We start from the raw sequence: 19876 nt of genomic DNA, 5'->3' as shown, positions 1-19876 counted from the left end.
GAGGGAAGACGGGGACCCTGAGTGGAGAGGGTCTGCGCCCGAAATGCGGGAGCCGAGCGGGTGACGGGGCTGTGCGGGCGGCGAGGGCGAAAGGGCCGGGCCCGGGTGGCGGGAGGACAGAGGGGCGTCCGCGGGAAAGCTGAGGGGACTCGGGGGTGAATGTTGGGGACGGGGGGGCAGTTAAGTGGGAGACAGCGTTTCACAGACACCCGCCTTGAGTCCATCTCGTCGGCCTCTGAGGCCGCTTGTCGGGATCAGAACCGGCTTCTTGTCCTGAAACAAAAACCTGTCTACCAATGCATGCATGCTAAGTCCTTCAGTCGTGTCTTGACTCTTGGTGACCCGCGACCCTATGGACTGTAGCCCGCCAGGCTCCTCTGTCCTAGGGATTGCCCAGTTTAGAATACTGGAGTGGGTTGCCGTGTCCTCCTTCAGGGGGTCTTCCCCCCACCCAGGGATCGAACCCGCGTATCCCGTTGTCTCTTGGATTTGCAAAGGATGCTTTACCGCTGAGCCAGCTGGGAAGCCCGTGGGCTAAAACAGGCCTTTAAAAAAAATCCAAATGTGGAAAAATCATCAGTTTAATTTTGAAAATGGCACATTGTTCCCCTTTATTCTGTACCTGCCCCCAACCCCTAACTTCTGAACGGTTTTTGAATTCACAGTAGCTGACCAGTAAGTCATTAACTGGTCGGGCAGTTTTCAGGAAGTCGCTTAGGGTGTAGATAGAGGTCCAGGGGGAAATAGAGTGGAGAGCCCTGGAGTCTAAAGCATCATTTCCTCATGATTTCCGTATTGAGCATTTATGTGATCAGTGCTTTGCAGGGTGCTTGGACTCCAAATGCAAATATCAATTAATTGGATAACATGTCAACCCCTGTGGCCCATTAAGGGGGTTAATAACAGTGTTCTGTTAATGACAGGGAACTATAATACTGCATGTTGTCGTTCAGTCGCTCAGTTGTGACCGACTCTTTTCAACTCCATGGACGGCAGCAGGCCAGTCTTCCCTGTCCATCACCGTCTACTGGAGCTTGCTCAAACTCGTCCATTGAATCAGTGATGCCACCCAACCATCTGAGCTTCTGTCATCCCCTTCTCCTGCCTTCAATCTTTCCCATCATCAGGGTCTTTTCTAATGAATCAGCTCTTCGCATCAGGTGGCCAAAGTATTGAAGCTTCAGCTTCAGCATCAGTCCTTTCAATGAATATTCAGAGCTGTGTGTGTGTGTTAGTCACTCAGTCAATGTCAGACAATGTCAGACAAAGTGTCCGACTCGGTCACTCCATGGACTGTAGCCCACCAGGCTCCCCTGTCCATGGGATTTTCCAGGCCAGGATGTTGGTGTGGGTTGCCATTCCCTTCTCCAGGGGATCTTCCCAACCCAAGGATCAAATGTAGGTCTCCTGCATCGCAGGCAGATTCTTTACCATCTGAGCCACCAGGGAAGCACTATAAACTACATAATATTCTTCATTTTCTTTTCAGCCAGGATCACGTGATTTTGAAAAGGAACCCGAACGGCCAAGATGAAAACCCCTGCTTTCTTCACCTGAGATGTGACCCTCATGGAGGTGAAGAAATCGTTTCTATTGGCATTTTAAGTTCAGCAAGAAATATGGAAGTGTACTTAGGAGAGGAGTACTGTGGAACCAGTAGGGGCAAGAATGTTTGTAATGTTCTGGATAACAGGTTTGTGCCTTATGCATGTGAAAGTGTTCTTCTGAAGTAGTGTTTTATTTTCTTGAGCTTTTGCAGTATTTGTTGATTCTCTGACTTGGTGACTAGGGAAGAAAAGATAACATACCAGCAGACGTAGAAGTTTAGACCTTTAGGGATCTTAAAGACAGTCTAGATCAGTCTAATTGTGTGTATGAATGTGGAAATGGAGAGCTAATGGAAGAGAGAGAAGTTGGTAAAAGATCATAGCTAGTTTGGGAAAAAGTTTGATGCAAATGAAGTTCTGGTAAGTTTCTTATTTGTTTTCTTTAACTCATAAGGAATCTGTTTTCCAAAAATCACTTTGTCACTCAGCCTGGAACTTTGAACATTTTCTTGTAGGATGCCGTTACCAAATAGTGCGTGAGCTCAAAACTGTTCTGTACTGGCAAGCTTAACCCATTATTAGACTTTTTCATTTTTTTCTCCCAGTTTTTTATGAAGATTCTGTTCTAATCTTTCTTCAATATGAATCAAAGTATGAGCTGTTTTATGTACTGTCTGTACGGTGTATGACAGATATATTGTTGAGCTTTAAAATATGCTCAGTGCTGCGTGAGTATACACTGGATATCTAATTTAATTTTCTGCTATAATTAGTAAGTGGCAGATGTTGTCTTCATATCTAGTGGAATTCAGTAGGAAGTCTCTACTGTTCATGCCTCACCAGGAAAACTGAATCTGAGGATTAAAATATTGTCCTTTATTTTTAAATATAACTCTTCTTAGTGATAATGTATGCAATTTTTAATAAATCAGTTCTTTTCTATTTTTAGTGAACATGAAAAGATTACTTTGTACAAAAAATGTCTAAAGTTGGAGTCTTCCACACATGCTTGTAAAATAAAGGTAAGTCATTCCTAAATTGTAGCTAATTTAAAACTACAGTTGCTTTCCTAATATATAGATATATTTATTTCCATAAATTGATAATGTAGTTAGTCCAGTGTGGTCCCTGGTTTTATTTCAAAAATACTTAGTAAACACATGTAAAAAGAAATTCTTTTCTAAAATATTATCAACATTCTTTTAAAATTTGATCATTTATTTCCTATGGTCATGTCAATGTACTTTTGTTAGTATAGCAGTGTTGGACACAATTAAAGAAATTTCAGACGAGGGCATCACAAAGTTAAAGGAGTTTAGACTGATGTTGTCAGCATGAAAAATTTTATTAAGGTAAACTCTACTGATGTCATCAGATCTAGAGGAAGGGTACTGAGCTGGATCTCATAAGTCCTGACTAATAAGCGAGCCTCTTTCTGACTAAAGAAGTGACCTTGGGCAAGTTTCTTCATCTTTGGGGACCTACTTTATGGGTAATAATAGGGAGCTAAAGAAAATTCTTGGATTATTTTTATCTTTAAAATTCTGTGCTGATTATTACTTACAGACGAGCACAGAACTGATTATCCCAAGATGTTGTTTAGGTGTATACACTAATGGCTTCTAAAGTCATTTTAATAAAGTGATGCATTCATCCAACACATATTCAGTTCAGTCACTCAGTCATGTCTGACTCTTTGCGACCCCATGAACTGCAGCACGCCAGGCCTCCCTGTCCATCACCAACTCCCAGAGTTCACCCAAACCCATGTTCATTGAGTCGGTGATACCATCCAACCATCTCATCCTCTGTTGTCCCCTTTTCCTCCTGCCCTCAATCTTTCCCAGCATCAGGGTCTTTTCAAATGAGTTGGCTCTTCGCATCCGGTGGCCAAAGTATTGGAGTTTCAGCTTCAACATCAGTCCTTCCAATGAACACCCAGGACTGATCCCCTTTAGGATGGATGGTTGGATCTCCTTGCAGTCCAAGGGACTCTCAAGAGTCTTCTCCAACACCACAGTTCAAAAGCATCAATTCTTCAGCGCTCAGCTTTCTTCACAGTCCAACTCTCACATCCATACATAACCACTGGAAAAACAATAGCCTTGACTAGACGGACCTTTGTTGACAAAGTAATGTCTCTGCTTTTTAATATGCTGTTTAGGTTGGTCATAGCTTTCCTTCCAAGAAGTAAGCATCTTTTAATTTCATGGCTGCAGTCACCATCTGCAGTGATTTTGGAGCCCAGAAAAATAAAGTCAGCCACTGTTTCCACTGATTCCCCATCTGTTTGCCATGAAGTGATGGTGCTGGATGCCATGATCTTAGTTTTCTGAATGTTGAGCTTTAAGCCAACTTTTCACTCTCCTTTTTCACTTTCATCAAGAGGCTGTTTACACATATTAGAGTGCTTATAGATAGCGGCTGCTGTATTGGGCATTTAGGAAGTGGCAGTTATGAAATAAACTGGAATGTTGCTCATACTATAGTGGCAAGATAGGTAGATTAAGTGTGCAAAATACACACAACATTCACTGGTGAGAAAGGCTGGCGGTTGAAAAGCATAATATGCATTTTGAAATGTGGGTATATACATTTCATGAGGTTCTTCCTTGTTGATGACAGTCACATCTTTGGTGCCACACTAAGTTTTTAGATCATGGGTCTGTATTCACCTGTGTCTTTGTGTGATGTATGGGTTTGTTGTCTCTGAAGATGAATGGGGTTTGTAACTGTGCTGTGGAAGTACCAGGGAGTGCAGAGAGTTTCATTTAGGAAAATCTTTGGGTTTGTATGAAGGCCTCTTCTGGGCCAGTAGTACCTTCAATAGTTTATGAAAGTTAAATGAAGTTACTGCTGTGTATCTTTGAGCACTCACTCAGTGATATACACTGGACATTGTAACGCACAATCCTTATAACAACCATGTGAACTGATTTTACCCCTGGCTAAAGTTTGGCATCTGCCCAGGGTCACCCAGGCACAGCCCTCCCTGAACTCAGGTCTGTCTGATTCTAGATCCTGTTTGCTTTCCACTTTGTTACTTTGCAGTCCTACAGCACACAGGAAGCATCTTGCTTTAGAAGCACGTACAAGATGAGGCAGCATAAAGCTCTGAACAGCTTCTGGGACAGAAGCCAGAAGAACTAGGCTCAAAGACCGACCGTTGTTTACTCTGTTGACAAAGTAGAAAATCACCGTGAACTTGTTTTTCATATGTAAACTATTGAGATCTGTTAGGTTGTCTTAATATTCCTTATGGTTTTAATTCTAAAATACTGAGTTATATTTAGCACTTCACAAACATTTTGCATGGGATCCTGGACAGTCATCTTTTGTATTAAATGATATAGCATGTTTCAGGATGGTAAGATCTCAGATTGATACAGTTTATCTTTAGTTCCTTAAACAAGAAAACATTATTAAATAAAACATTATTTATACGTAATCTTTTACTTAAAAGGGCTTTTTATATTTTCCTTGTTCTTTTGAATCTTTTCTTGGCTTTTACTGTTCTAGAGACAACTTAAAAATGTACTTGAATTTAATTTTTAGATTCTTGAATGCTTCTTTCTTCAGTATTAATAAGAAATGACCTTAAATAATGGTTGTTTTTATTACTATTAATTTTGCTGAACTTTTTTGTTATAATAGCTGCTCTCCTTTGGTGAAAAGAACTGTGTGTTCATCAGTAAAGTTGTGGTACACGTAAGGCCAGTCTTGGCACATTCTTCAGCAGGCTCTCCCACTCTAGGATCAAGGATAGACCTGGAGAGGGTCCAAACCATCATGGAGTCCATGGGGTCAAAGTTATCACCTGGAGCTCAGCAGTTGATGAATATGGTGAGATTCCAGCAGCAGGTGAGTAGGAACGGATTTCTTTCTGGATACCATTACAGTTCTTTAAATAATAGCTTTTTATTAGGACATGTGGTGACATAAATCTTTCCCACTTAACTATTGTTATTGATGTGACTGTTATCTTTACTAACTTTTCTAAAAGTAACATTCTGTAGCCTTATGCCCTTACAAACAGAATATTTCTATTACAGACTTCATAATTTTCTATGAATTCACTCATTTATTCACTCAGCAAGTATTTACTTAGCCCCTTCTTTGTGAATGATGCTCTGTTCTAGTTACTACAGAAGGTTCCAAGGTGAATTAGTCTACGGCCTGTCCCTAAAGGTCTCTGTGGTCTTATTAAGGGACTACATAGGTGGGATTCAGTTCAGTTCAGTTCAGTCGCTCAGTTGTGTCCGACTCTTTGCGACTCTGTGAATCGCAGCACGCCAGGCCTCCCTGTCCATCACCAACTCCCGGAGTTCACTCAGACTCACGTCCATCGAGTCAGTGATGCCATCCAGCCATCTCATCCTCTGTCGTCCCCTTCTCTTCCTGCCCCCAATCCCTCCCAGCATCAGAGTCTTTTCCAATGAGTCAACTCTTCGCATGAGGTGGCCAAAGTACTGGAGTTTCAGCTTTAGCATCATTCCTTCCAAAGAAATCCCAGGGCTGATCTTCAGAATGGACTGGTTGGATCTCCTTGCAGTCCAAGGGACTCTCAAGAGTCTTCTCCAACACCACAGTTCAAAAGCATCAATTCTTCGGCGCTCAGCCTTCTTCACAGTCCAACTCTCACATCAGAACATGACCACAGGGAAAACCATAGCCTTGACTAGATGGACCTTTGTTGGCAAAGTAATGTCTCTGCTTTTGAATATGCTATCTAGGTTGGTCATAACTTTCCTTCCAAGGAGTAAGCATCTTTTAATTTCATGGCTGCAGTCACCATCTGTAGTGATTTTGGAGCCCATAAAAATAAAGTCTGACACTGTTTCCACTGTTTCCCCATCTATTTCCCATGAAGTGATGGGACCAGATGCCATGATCTTAGTTTTCTGAATGTTGAGCTTTAAGCCAACTTTTTCACTCTCCACTTTCACTTTCTTCAAGAGGCTTTTTAGTTCCTCTTCACTTTCTGCCATAAGGGTGGCATCATCTGCATATCTGAGATTATTGATATTTCTCCTGGCAATCTTGATTCCAGCTTATGCTTCTTCCAGCCCAGCGTTTCTCATGATGTACTCTGCAAAGAAGTTAAAAAAGCAGGGTGACAATATACAGCCTTGATGTACTCCTTTTCCTATTTGAAACCAGTCTGTTGTTCCATGTCCAGTTCTAACTGTTGCTTCCTGACCTGCATATAGGTTTCTCAAGAGGCAGGTCAGGTGGTCTGGTATTCCCATCTCTTTCAGAATTTTCCACAGTTTATTGTGACCCGCATAGTCCATAAAGCAGAAATAGATATTTTTCTGGAATTCTCTTGCTTTTTCCATGATCCAGCAGATATTGGCAATTTGATCTCTGGTTCCTCTGCCTTTTCTAAAACCAGCTTGAACATCAGGAAGTTCACGGTTCAAGTATTGCTGAAGAGGGCTGCAACATGAGAGAGAGAGAGCAGTATGGATTAAATCTTCAGTGCTGGAAGGAGTATAATGTAGCTAGGAAATGCATAGAAGTTCATTTCTCTGGAGTGAAGAAGCGATAGGGGAAGCTTCAGGTAGACTAGGGCTGGATCATAGAGGATTTTGAATGCTTTTATGAAGCTTGTGGGCATGTTTTACCTGTTTTAATTAACTCTAGTTCACTATTACGTGTAAGATGAGGAGTCAGTAGAAAGTGAGACTGCAGGAAGCAAAGGATCTCTGTGTTATTTCTCGTCCAGATGAGGGTTAAGAGGGTCTAAACTTGAAGGAGGACCCTAGTGCTGGGTTGTGAGATGCCACAACAGTGGAACCATTAGGACTTGACAGTAACTTGTATGGGGTTTTGGGGAGAAAAATAGAATCAAACGTGAAACCAAACTTTTGAAGATAGTGATGTCAATAATACACAGGGAATGCAAGGGAGGGAGTGACTTGGAGGGAAAAAAAAGTTTATTTTGGGAGTATTGAGTTTTCTATGTGAATACCATGTTCCTGGGGTGACGTTGTGAGCCTTTGGAAACACAGGGGCGGGGGCATCCCTAGTAGATGACAGAGAAGGTGGTGAAGGGAGAGACCGGGGCCAGGAAGGAAGACCACAGGCAAGCAACTGTGTTTTCTCGGAGCACAGGGAGAAGGGTGAGGAGGCGGAGTGCAGGAGCCACTGTTTAGAGTAGCAGAAATGTGATGTCAGTTCAGTTCAGTCGTGTACGACTCTTTGAGACCCCATGAACTGCAGCACACCAGGCCTCCCTGTCCATCACCAACTCCCAGAGTCCACCTAAACCCATGTCCATTGAGTCAATGATGCCATCCATCCATCTCATCCCCTGTCGTCCCCTTCTCCTCCTGCCCTCAATCTTTCCCAGCGTCAGGGTCTTTTCAAATGAGTCAGCTCTTCACATCAGGTGGCCAAAGTATTGGAGTCTCAGCTTCAACATCAGTCCTTCCAATGAACACTCAGGACTCATCTCCTTTAGGATGGGTGGTTGGATCTCCTTTCTGTCCAAGGGACTCTCAAGAGCCTTCTCCAACACCACAGTTCAAAAGCATCAGTTCTTCGGCGCTCAGCTTTCTTTATAGTCCGGCTCTGATGTCAGGAGACCTGAATTCAACACTGACAGTGTTAGTTCTGTGCTATTTAGCATTGCTTCCTCTATTTAAGGATAAATTTCTTCATGTTTACTATCTAAAGGTTAATTGTTTACAATCTAGCAATGCTGCTGAGATCATAAGATGAATGTGGAAGTTTAAATCAAATAATACAAATAAAAAAGTCATATAACTTCTGTGAGATTGTCCAACATTAATTTAGTAGGAGTATCATTGGAGGGACAGGCAGACATAGAACAGGAGAGCTGGTGATGACCTTGGAAACCTCAGAATGGAGAGCTTCTAAAAGAACAGAGCCCATCCTCTTCGTTCTCTGGTACAGTGATCTCACCTGCACAGCTCAGGAGGTTCCTAACAGATGCTCCTGCTCCAGTGCTCCCTCTCCACAGAGCAACCAGGATGATCTCAGAGGGTCCATCAGACTCGACTTCCCCTGTGTAATGTCCCCGAACTGCTTCCCCTCACCCCAGAGTTAATCCAGATTCCTCACCCTCTCATCTCAGATCTGGGCCGTCGTTCCCTCCTCAACACCATCTCCTGTCACATCTCCTCAGATGCTCGTCTCTGGACATTCTGAGGTGTGTGTTCCCCAGATATCCACCTGTGCTCCCACCTCAGGACCTCTGCACTCTTAACTGTTCTCTTTGGCCAGAATCCCCTCTTCTCGATCTTAGCAAGTCTGCCCTTTTCTTGTTCTTTCAGCCTCATCTTAAGTGTTCCATCTTGAGTGAGACCTTCACCAGCCACACTGGTGCACTATCTGTATCATATTTTCATCATGGCTTTCTTCATTATTTTTGTTGTTTTATACACACACACACACAAACATATTTTCATCATGGCTTTCTTCATTATTTTTGTTGTTTTATATACACACACACATATATACATGTATATTTACTGCTCTTTTTATCTCATTAAAATATAAGCTTTGTGCAAACAGGAATCTGATCTGTCTTATTTATGACTCTAATGTATATGCTCCTTGATTATCAACTCAGCTTCTTTTGCAGATCCTTAATGGGCCAGCTTGAATAGCGAGGAGATGGAAACCAGGTTCTGAGGGATTAGATAGTAAATGAGTAGTTGGAATGTGGAGGTAGCCAGGTTAAAGTAGGTTGTTTCAGGAAGGCTAGAGATAGGAACCTGCCTGCATCAGAATCCCTTGGAAAGCTTGTAGAGACAGAACACTGGCCCTCAGTTGTGACCTGAAACCCTGAGGGTGTGATTCAGGACTCAGCTATTTCTAACCAGCAACAGCAGATGAGCCCTATGCATAGTGTATTTTAAGAACAAATGTTTAAGGGGAAAGATCCAATGGACATAGAGATTAAAAATTTAAAAACAGAAGAAACTTTGTGTATGTGAAAGATTTTGGAAACATTCAAGACGGTTAATGGATTTTAAAAAATCAATTCATGACTGATACTTTTAAAAACTTGTGTTTGGAAAAGAAATGATGGCAAAGTTTCAGGTGTTTTTTTGGCCATGTCTTTAAGGGTTTTTTTTTTTTTTTTTTTTTGCTTGTGTATTTAATTCCAAAAACAATATGCTTTCTTCATCATGAATTTATGTCAGTTCAGAAGTGCATTAGGTAAATCATAGGAGTGCTTGCCCAACTCTTACCTTACTCTCAAGCTTGATGTGTGTCTCTGTAGCTTTGTCTCATCCAGAAATGCAAGTCCTCCAACCAGCAGCACATGTTATTGTAACCTGTTTCCCATTATATGCATATGCTAAATCCTTACCTGTGCGGGCATTTGGTAAACACCCTGGGGAAGAAAGGAGATCCTGTGAAATCTTCTTTTAAACATGCTAATAAATATCCTATTTCTATGGGGAGACTATATTTATGGAATTCTCATGGGATATACCTGGTTCTCTGGAATTGCTTTTGTTTGCAAACAAGTAATCCATGGACTGTCTTTCTGAGAAGTGTCGCATAAGCTCTGTAAGTATCTGTTGAGTGTAGAGGAGGGGTGTTTCATGATCAGAACCCCTCCTCCTGTGTAAGGGGTGTAGCCACGCACACTGTTGCGAGCCTGCCCGTGTTCTTTGGGGCAGGGCCTGTCCTGAGGGGAAAGGAAGGGCCTGGGAGCAACTTCCTGGCCTCTCCTTGCTTCACATGTGCCTTGTGGTTCCTTGTTTCCTGAAAAGTTTTATTAAAGTGGTTTCTTATTTCCTTGTATTTGCATTTCACATGTGCTGACTTGGATTTGTTTTTGCTTCAGCGGTTTAGAATAATTGAGTAAGAATTCTGTCTGATAGTGTCTGGCATATGCTTGTCATTTAAAGTTATCTGAGTGAAAGCTCTGGGCCATTTTCTCAAAGAAAATATATTCAGTTATTCTAAGAATTTTCACTATTTACCTTGTTCATCTTAAAAAATAAAAATATTCTCTTTGTCCTTGTTTTTTCAAGGTGATTAAAAAGTTAAAGCAAATCCTTTAAGATGTTCAGAGATAAAGATTTAATTTTTCAGAATTCTGGGAGTATATATACAAATTTGTGTTTGCTTTTCACTGTCTTATTTCCAGGGCCTGAAACAGTACCTAACACAGAGTAGATTTCTGGTAAATATTTGTTGAATGAATGAGTTCTGGGCTAATTTTATCCAAGGATCATTTTTTAGTACATCCAGAAAATTTATGGATCAAGTGTCTTCACCTGGTCTTGAATAATAGTACTTTTCTTAGTCTCTCTTACAAGGTATTGAACAGTGTTAACTATAAGACGATATCCCCTGATAAGAATCTCTAGGACTTCCCTGGTGGTCCAGTGGTTAAGACTCCAAGCTTCCATCTGCAGTGGGCATGGGTTCGAACTCTAGTTGCAGAATTAAGATCCCTTGTGTGGTAGAGTGCAACAAAATAAATAAACAGATAAGTTAATAAAAAAGAATTTCTAGTAGAGTTCTGGGTTTAGAGTTTAGGGTAGAGCCATCTAATGTAACAGCTAGGCTGGAGATAGTTTTGCTTTGTCTTGTGGAAAAATTGAGGAACATGGCAAGAGCATGCCTCTCTGGAGGAAACTGTAACCTATCAGAGGTGAGCCATTCTTCTCAGGAAGTAATACAGCCTAGCTGGGCTGAGGCCACAAAACGTATTCATTATGCTATAAATTATCATGGCAGTCATGGCCCCAAAGTAGCTCATTTTAATAATTGAAAATGTCACAAAAGTATTCAGACTTTAAGTATTTGGGTAGAACATCAAACTTTAAGCAAGTAACTATCTAGTCTATCTTCCAGTGAAAACAAATTGCATATCCTTAGGGTGGCCTACATTTGTGACAGTGGGCAGATGATTTTTAATTCTAGGAAAATTATCAATTATTGTGACTCATTAGAAAATACCATAAATTAAGGAGGGCTTTGTAGTGGAAACATTAAAATATACTTGTGCAATTTTACTAAGTATGCTTGTATTTATTTGAAGATTTTCCTTAGCAAAACTACACTGAAATGACTAGAAGTCCTGACTCTGGAGCTGGGTGTCCGGGGTTCCAGTCCTAGTTCTGCCACCAATGGCCGTGTTACCTTGGCCGAGTTAGCTTTAGTCTTTTCTCCTCAACTCAATACTGGGACAGTGGCTGTGGCCTGCTCCACGTGAACGTTCTGAGGCTCAGATGGAAGAAGGCACCTTGCCTGACTCGAGGTCACTCCAGAGTTAGCTGTCACTATCATTAATGTTCCTGCTCTTTCCTCATCTGCCTTCCTTAGAATTGTGTTGCCATCGGAGAGCAGCTCCAGTCGATCCTGGGAAACACGGGACACAAGCACGTGATGGGGCTGCCGTCCTCGTCTACTCCGGGAGCCTTCGACAAGTCATCCTGCACACCTTTTCCTTTCAGAACTGGATTGACATCTGGAAACGTGACTGACGACTCGGAGGCTACCACTGAGAAGAGTCTGCAGCCAGCTGGTGGAGGAAGTATGAGCAGCCTCCAAGAGTGTAAAATTGGGCCACAAAGCCGTTCTATTCTTGAGAATGATCTGAAGAATGCAGTATCTTCTTTCTTATCAAAGAAAGCAGGTGACAGCTCACACATACCTAACTCCGAGTTGCTGCCTTTTCTGCAGAATTTGTGTGGCCAGGTGAGCCATCTCCGGGTGGGACCCGGCACCAAGTGGCAGGACAGCATCACCAAGCCTGGCGGAGGCGCCGGGGGTGTCACGTAAGTGTTTAGACCCATGTGGTCGAGATGGGGTGTGGGAGAGGGTGTGGAGGCAGGTGGGGGAAAGAGGTTTGTTTCAGTAGCTTCTGCCTGAACTTGTTTGCGGAGAGAACTGTGGGAGCTTTGACATTTCACCATTGACACACGTAGAAGAAAGAAATATTCTGCAGAGTAGAATGTGTTGCTTTGAAAGAAGTGTGTAAATTGGAGGTGCCGAGCACTTCTCAGGCCTTTGGTGGGAGGAGTATAAGCGACAGACAAGGGTCGGAGTAGAGAGTTACCTGTATGAAGGGAGAGGAGCTGTGGTAGCCATGACGTGCACAGTTTGCCTGATTGTATGAACTGAACCATTGCAACGGATTTTCTTTGTAGATCCTGTGTGACCTGGGCTGATTTTCGAGTCATCCAAACATTTCTCAGCTTGTAATTGTTAATAGTGTACAGGCCCTTATTCTCTGATCTCAGAATTCCAATTTTTTCCACTCCTACTTTGATTGAGGGGTAGTTAAGTGTTTAGTATGTGCAGGAGATGCAAGAGATGCAGGTTCGATCCCTGAGTCGGGAAGATCCCCTGGACTAGGAAATGGCAACCCACTCCAGTATTCTTGCCTGGAAAGTTCCATGGACAGAGGAGCCTGCTGGGCTACAGTCCATGAGGCTGCAAAGACTTGGGCGTAACTGAGCACACACACACCTCCTTTAGATAGATGGAATGTTTCCAAATATTGCACTAGATGGGAATTCAGGACTTCAGCCATGGTTCTGACTTAACTATTTTACCTTACTATTTCAGTCTTTTGATTTAGACTTTTTTTACATCTCAAATGAGGTCATTGTATTGGTTGAAATTTTCTTAATGTATTTAATAGCATTGAAATTTGAGGAGTTTAGTAAGTTATTGAAACAAATGGTAGTTCTTGGGAAGAACAAGGAAAGGTAACAGTGTTTTTTAATTGTTGATAGTCTTCATCAGTGTTAACGTGTGACTGGCAAAACAAACAAATACGACAAGGCAAAGGAAGAAGAAACCTAAACATTTAAAAACTGCGCTTCCTTGATAACTCAGTTGGTGAAGAATCTGCCTGCAATGCAGGCGACCCTGGTTCAATTCCTGGGTCGGGAAGATCCGCTGGAGAAGGGATAGGCTACTCACTCCAGTATTCTGGCCTGGAAAATTCCATGCATTGTATAGTCCATAGGGTCGCAAAGAGTCGGACACGACTGAAGGACTTCCACTTCCACTTTTCTGATTCCAGCTGAGCTGGAATGTCTCCAGTTCTCTCAGATCCTCCCTATTAACAATAAAAAAATCCCTGGATATAATACAGCAAACACACAAAGACTATAAAAGGTGGAGAGAAGTCAGATTGCTTAGGGCCTCTGAAGCTTAGTGTTTCTTAGTTCCTGGTTATCAGAGTTTCTTTCATCATAGGGGGATACAGGATTTTATCAAGTATTTTTCCTATGGCTATTTATATGATCATGAATTTTCTTCAGTAATCTCTTCATATGGTGAATTACATTCGTTTCAAAAACTGAACCTGCCTAGCATACCTAGAATAGATCCCACTTGATTCTGGTGTCTAATTCTTTTTTATACAGTGCTGGAACTGATTTGCTAATATTTTGTCAAGTATTCTTACATAGAATTCATTGGAGATACTAGTCTGTATTTATCTTTTACTGTCTTTGTCTGGTTTTATATTATGAGCGTGATACTGGTCTCATAAAATGAATTCTACTTCTTTTTGAGTTCTATATTTTAGAAGAGATTGTGTAAAATTGATGTGACTTTCTTCATATGATGTTTGATATTGATGGAAGTCTCCAATGAAACCAGTTGGGCCTGGATGGTTTCTTTCCTGGTAACTGTTAAATTACAAATTGAATTTCTAACACAGTAAAGTTGTCAGTTCTCCCCGTTGATACGAAAGTTTAATGCAATACATACTAGAACTTCACAATATTTTGCAGACATAGACAGGATTATTTAAAAAATTCTATGAAAAGCAAAAGAGGAAGAATAGCTAAGACAACCTTGAGAAAGAAGGATGAAGTGGGAGGAGTCCCTTTTCCAGTGTCGAGTCTTCTACAGCGAGAGTATCAAGACAGGGCAGTGATGGCAGAGGGGCAGACACAGGGGTCAGTGGAGCCCAGTAGAGGGTTCAGAGATAGACCCACACAGGTGAGCTCAACTGAGTTTTGACAGAGGTGCAACAGCAGTTCAGTAAAGGAAGAAGAAAGAGTCTTTCTGACTCATGGTGCTGGAGCAGATGGATATCCAAAGAGCAAAAAGTGAACTATGACCCAAACCTCGTACCTTATACAAAACTTCACTCAAAATGGATCAGAGCCGTACGTGTAAAACATGAAGCTGTGGAAGTTTTCTAATAATTCACAGGAGACAGTCTTTGGGAACCTAGACGAGACACCAAAAATGTTTGACCTCCATGAAAGTGTTAGAACTTTTGCTCTGTGAAAGACTCTTTTAGGAGGAATAAAATATAAGTTTCAGAGTGGGAAAGAAAATATTTTCAGATTACAAATCCAACAAATGACTTATACCTAAAATATAGAGAGTGCTGAAAACTCAACATAAAAAAAAAAAAAATCCAATTAGAACATGGGCAAAAGACCATAGAGAGACATTTATACCAGATAAGATGTACAAAGCAAATAATCACATGAAAAGATGAGCTATTGTTGACCTCATGGCTATTAAGGAAGGGCATATGAAAACCACAAGACACAAGATACCACTATACAGTTATTCAAATGGTTAAAATAAAAAGTTTAAAAATGGCGACAAAACCAAATACCAATGAGAAGTTGGATCTCTCATACATTGCTCATGGGGACTTAAAGTGGTACAGCCACTTTAAAAAATGTTTGGCAGTTTCTCATAGCTGAACATGTTGTTACCAGGTGACTCAGAAATCATACTCCTGAAATTTATCCCAGAGAAATGAAAACTTCTTTTTTTTTTTTAATTAATATATTTTTGGTTGTGCTAGGTCTTCATTGCTGCTCATGGGCTTTCTCGAGCTGTGGCAAGCAGGGGCTACTCTTCGTTGCTTGGCACGGGCTTCTCATTAGTTGCTCTGTGGCATGTGGAATCTTCCCAGACCAGAGATTAAACCCATGTCCCCTAAGTTGGAAGGTGGGTTCCTATCTGTTGTACCACCAGGGAAGTCCCCCAAGAATTTTTTTCCACATAAAAATCAATACACAATTGTTCATAGAAGCTTTATTTGTAAAAGCCCCAAACTATAAGCAACCAATATGTCTTAAAGTTGATGAATGGTTAAATTAACCCTGGTATATCCATATCATGGGATGCTATCAGCAATAAAAAGGAATTACCTATTGACACATGCAACAATTTGGTTGTCTGGCAAAGGCATTATGCTGATCTACAAAAGAGAATCTCAAGAGGTCAAGTTACATGGATCCATTTGCGTAACATTCTCATAATGCAGATGAACACTGTAAGTGATTACCAGGTGTTTGGGATGGAGGAGATTAGGGAAGTGGATGTGACAGTGAAAGGGGAGCAGAGGGAGGTCACTGTAGTTAAGGGATAGTTCTGTCTCTTGACTGTGGTGATATTTACATGAATGTGTGTACGTGTGATAAAATGGCATACCCACACTGTACTGACATTATTATTCCATAGTTAGGTAAGAAGTAAAGACCAACCAGGACCACTGGGTGAAGGGTACTGCACAAATATAGTGTCTTTACAACTTCCTGTGAATCTATAGTTATTTGAAAATAAATATTAAAATAATTAATATTAAAAATTTTTAAATAAATATACATTAAGAAAAAGAAGAAAATAAAGGGAACAATAAAAAGCTTCTTATATATTCTAGAGTGTTGTTGTTTAGCCATTGTTGTTTGACTCTCTGCGACCCCACGGACGGCAGCACGGCAGGCCTCCCTGTCCTTCACCATCTCCCGGAGCTGGCTCAAACCCATGTCCATTGAGGCAGTGATGCCATCCAGCCATCTCATTCTCTGTCACCCCCTTCTGCCTTCACTGTTTCCCAGCATCAGGATCTTTTCCAATGAGTTGGCCCTTCGCATTAGGTGGCCAAAGTATTGGAGCTTCAGCTTCAGCATCAGTCCTTCCAGTGAATATTCATGGTTGATTTCCTTTAGGTTTGACTGGTTTGATCTCCGTGTAGTCCAAAGGACTCTCTTCTCCAGCACCACAGTTCAAAAGCATCAGTTCCTTGGCACTCAGCCTTCTTTACAGTCCAACTATCTCATCCATGCATGAGTTCTAGAAACCACTACATTCTAGAGTAGTGGTTCTCAAAGTTTTTGGTCTTTATCCTCTTAAAAATAATTGAGCACTCCAAAGAACTTTTATTTATGTAGGCTATATAAAAATATTTATTAGTTTAGAAATAACAATAAACCCATTACATAGTAACATAAATATCTTTTTGAAAAAATACCATATTTTCTTTTTAGAAAGTTTAGTGAGAATGGTATTGTTTCACATGTATGTAAAACTGTATTGACTTTGGGTTGTAGTTTCATATATGTTGCCTTATGGCATGTATAACTCAATATAGCTAGTAAGACCGCAGTAGAAATACTGAGAACAAACTGAATTCCCTCTGAGAAAAACACTTATCTGTACCCTAAACCTGCTACCTTAAAGAATTCTAGGAAACAGAATACACAACCATATAGCAGTTAGTCGTCACAGTAATGACCTTGTACACGGTGTGGCCTCTGGAGAGTTCATTGTGCATTTATTGTACAATTCATGTTCAGATAACTTAGTGTTATTATAAAAAATACTTTTGACCTCATGGAATGCCTGGAAAAATATGAGGAGATCCTAGGGTTTTGTGGACCACACTCTGAAATTCACTGTCCTCGTCCTTCCAACGCTTTAGAAGGTTGTTCAGATGAAGAAAAGAGAAAACTGTTAAAATGCTTGGGGAAGGACTTGGAAGACATAGAAAGACCTTAAAGAAAAAGCAAGATTGCTTTTGATTTCGAGCGCAAAACCAAAAAGAAAGACCCTTTGTATCTAAACACTTGTTTTTGAGGGTAGAAATTCTGTCATCTTCATTTTTATATTCTTAATTTCAGTTTATGCTTAAATACTTAAAGAACTGAAGCAATAATAATGCCTTGAGCATTCGACATTGTATGTGTCCAGAACCTGGAAATACGTTGGAAGGAGACAGAATGTAGTTGTGGAGACAAATTTCAGCAATGTGTATCGGCTGCTTTATTGTAGTGTATTTTGGTTGTTTTGTTATAATACCAGGGAAAATTGTCATAATATTTTTTAAAATTTATTTTCAGAGTAGAAGAGCAACCTGTTTCTTCCTATTTGGAAAAGATTCTTTCTAAAAATTTGGAACTGATGGAAAAGAAACTTACAGACTACGTTGATCAGCGAATATATAAACTCCAGGAGCACATAGATAATAAGATGGCTTTGTTAATGGACTTGCTGCAACGTCCCAACTCCCCACCCTCTGGGATGCCTCTGAGACATTATGACTCTGGAGAAGGACTTTCAAATGGAGAAAGATAAATGCTCAACATGTACAAAGTACTACAGATATTTATTACATATTTATTACAAAGCCAAACCCCACCCCAGAAATTTATGAAAAGCAAGTATTTAATGTCCTTTGAAATGTTACCACTTACTTACGTGAAGTGACCTCAGTGTTCGTTTTCCTGCGCGCGCTGTAAATCCAGTACTGTACACTAGGTTAACACGGTGGGATCTTCAGTTATTTTTGTTTGTAATATTTTTCACTCTTACTGAAATTTATGTATACTTCTGGATTAAATGTTTAAGATTTTAAGGATTTCTAAAGCAGTTCCTTAGTTTGTATTGTATATGTGTTTCGTTGAAGTACTTTTTTTTATACAAAGACTTTTTATAGTCTTAAGAGTCTGAAAAATAATGCTTAGAGTATTTTATACTTTTTCTAGTTGATTGTTTTTGAAAAATTGGATCCTTAAGACTTGGAAACTTTCGTTCAAATCACTCATTTACATTTCGTATTGTTTATCTCAGGTAATGAGGAAAGTGCAGTGTCTGGCATGTGTGAAAGTAGTTTACACTGAGGTTGATATTATCGGTTTCAGTACAGTGTCGCAGTAGAGAGGGGAGCACCGATCGGAGCTAGCCTGTTCCTTGTTAGGAATGTTATTGTAGATCTAGTGTTTGATGTAAAATGAGAGAAGTTATTTTATTTTATCTCAGTCAATCCAAAAGATAAAAGGAACTGTTTTCCTTTCTGGACTGGTACAGGTTCCTCTTTCTAGAACCCTTTTCTGTATATTTAAAGCATGAAATTCTCAGGGTCTGCATTGAGGGGTTGAGGCATATGAATCAAAGAGATTTCAGTTCTCTCAGGCAGGCTTAATTTTTAGAAATTATAACTATCATGTGTGTTGAAGGGTGATGATTCACATTTAAAAAATAAATGTATCCACTCTGGAAACTGCTTGTCTAAGGAAACAGAATGTTTTTCTTTTCAATGTTCTTTTCTAACTGGAGGATAACTGCTCTTACAGTGTTGTGTTGGTTTCTGCTGTACGACGCAGATCTGCCCGTGAGTGTGTATATATCCCCTTCCTCTTGAGCCTGCCTCCCTCAGCCATCTTTTCTTAAAATGCTTTATGAAAGGGGGTGTTTTGCACTCCATACTGTGGTCAGTTCTTTCAAATGAGGACTAATCTGCATACTCATTCATTTGTATCACACTACGAAGGTGGCACAGTCTATGGGACATACTCTCACTATAGCCGCTCGAGAATTTGCGTATTTTTCTATTCTTTTCTAATTCATGGGACAACATACATAGCTGTAAGCTAGTATTTCCATTGTTGTTCAGGAGAAATGCCCGTCACTCCACGCTGGACCCTTTAGTTCAGTTTTACAGTGCCTGGTAGTTGTAGTCTGTTGATTTACAAAGTGTTTCCTTCCAGAGCTTCCCTGGTGGCTCAGTGGTAAAGAATCGGCCTGCCAAAGCAGGCGACACAGGTTCCATCCCTGGTCTGGGGTGATCCCACATGCCTCGGAGCATCTAAGCCCATGTGTCACACAACTCCTGAGCCTGTGCTTCAGAGCCTGGGAGCCGCAGCTACTGGAGCCTGCATGACCTAAGCCTGTGCTCTGCAGTCAGAGAAGCCACCACATTGAGAAGCCCACTCACTGCAACTAGAGAAGAGCCCATGCAGCAACAAAAACCCGGCAAAGCCAAAAATTAAAATTATTTTAAAAAATGCCTCCTTCCAGATATGTGATTCATATTACAAGTCTCACCTTGATTACATCTGAAACAGAAATATGGTTATATCAAAAAGATATATAAAGGTTTAAGACTGAAAAGACCTGATATCAAATATTCTTCAACTGAATTTTCCACTTTGTAGACACCGAAATCTCTCTCTTAAAAAAATGTGGGGAAGATGGGCCTGGAATCCAGGACTCCTTTCCTTCTCCTTATCTCCATCCTCTGTTCCAGGTGCCCATGTAGATTTTGGTGTAGAACCTTCTTA

General features: G+C 40.8%; 1 protein-coding gene across 8 annotated transcripts in view; it reads left to right on the top strand.

Annotated features, from left to right (window-relative positions):
• The window catches only part of C26H10orf88 (chromosome 26 open reading frame, human C10orf88), a 48761-nt gene extending 29945 nt beyond the window's left edge, over positions 1-18816 (top strand). For 2 of the 8 annotated variants that reach the window (XM_010820142.4, XM_059882096.1), the window contains 5 exons: positions 1490-1693; positions 2497-2569; positions 5202-5408; positions 11868-12322; positions 17657-18816. In XM_010820142.4, the coding sequence (XP_010818444.1) occupies positions 1490-1693; positions 2497-2569; positions 5202-5408; positions 11868-12322; positions 17657-17891 (1174 nt within the window). In that variant the 3' untranslated portion in view covers positions 17892-18816. Of the gene's footprint in view, positions 1-156; positions 1694-2496; positions 2570-5201; positions 5409-11867; positions 12323-15336; positions 15483-17656 lie in introns of those variants that run through there. The other 6 variants (XM_059882097.1, XM_024985929.2, XR_009493019.1 and 3 more) reach the window with 6 other exon arrangements.
• The last annotated feature ends 1060 nt before the right edge of the window (positions 18817-19876 follow it).

This window comes from Bos taurus, chromosome 26 (genome assembly GCF_002263795.3).
Source record: "Bos taurus isolate L1 Dominette 01449 registration number 42190680 breed Hereford chromosome 26, ARS-UCD2.0, whole genome shotgun sequence".
NCBI classification, from domain to species: Eukaryota; Metazoa; Chordata; class Mammalia; order Artiodactyla; family Bovidae; genus Bos; species Bos taurus.
This window is presented reverse-complemented; position numbering and strand designations above follow the sequence as displayed.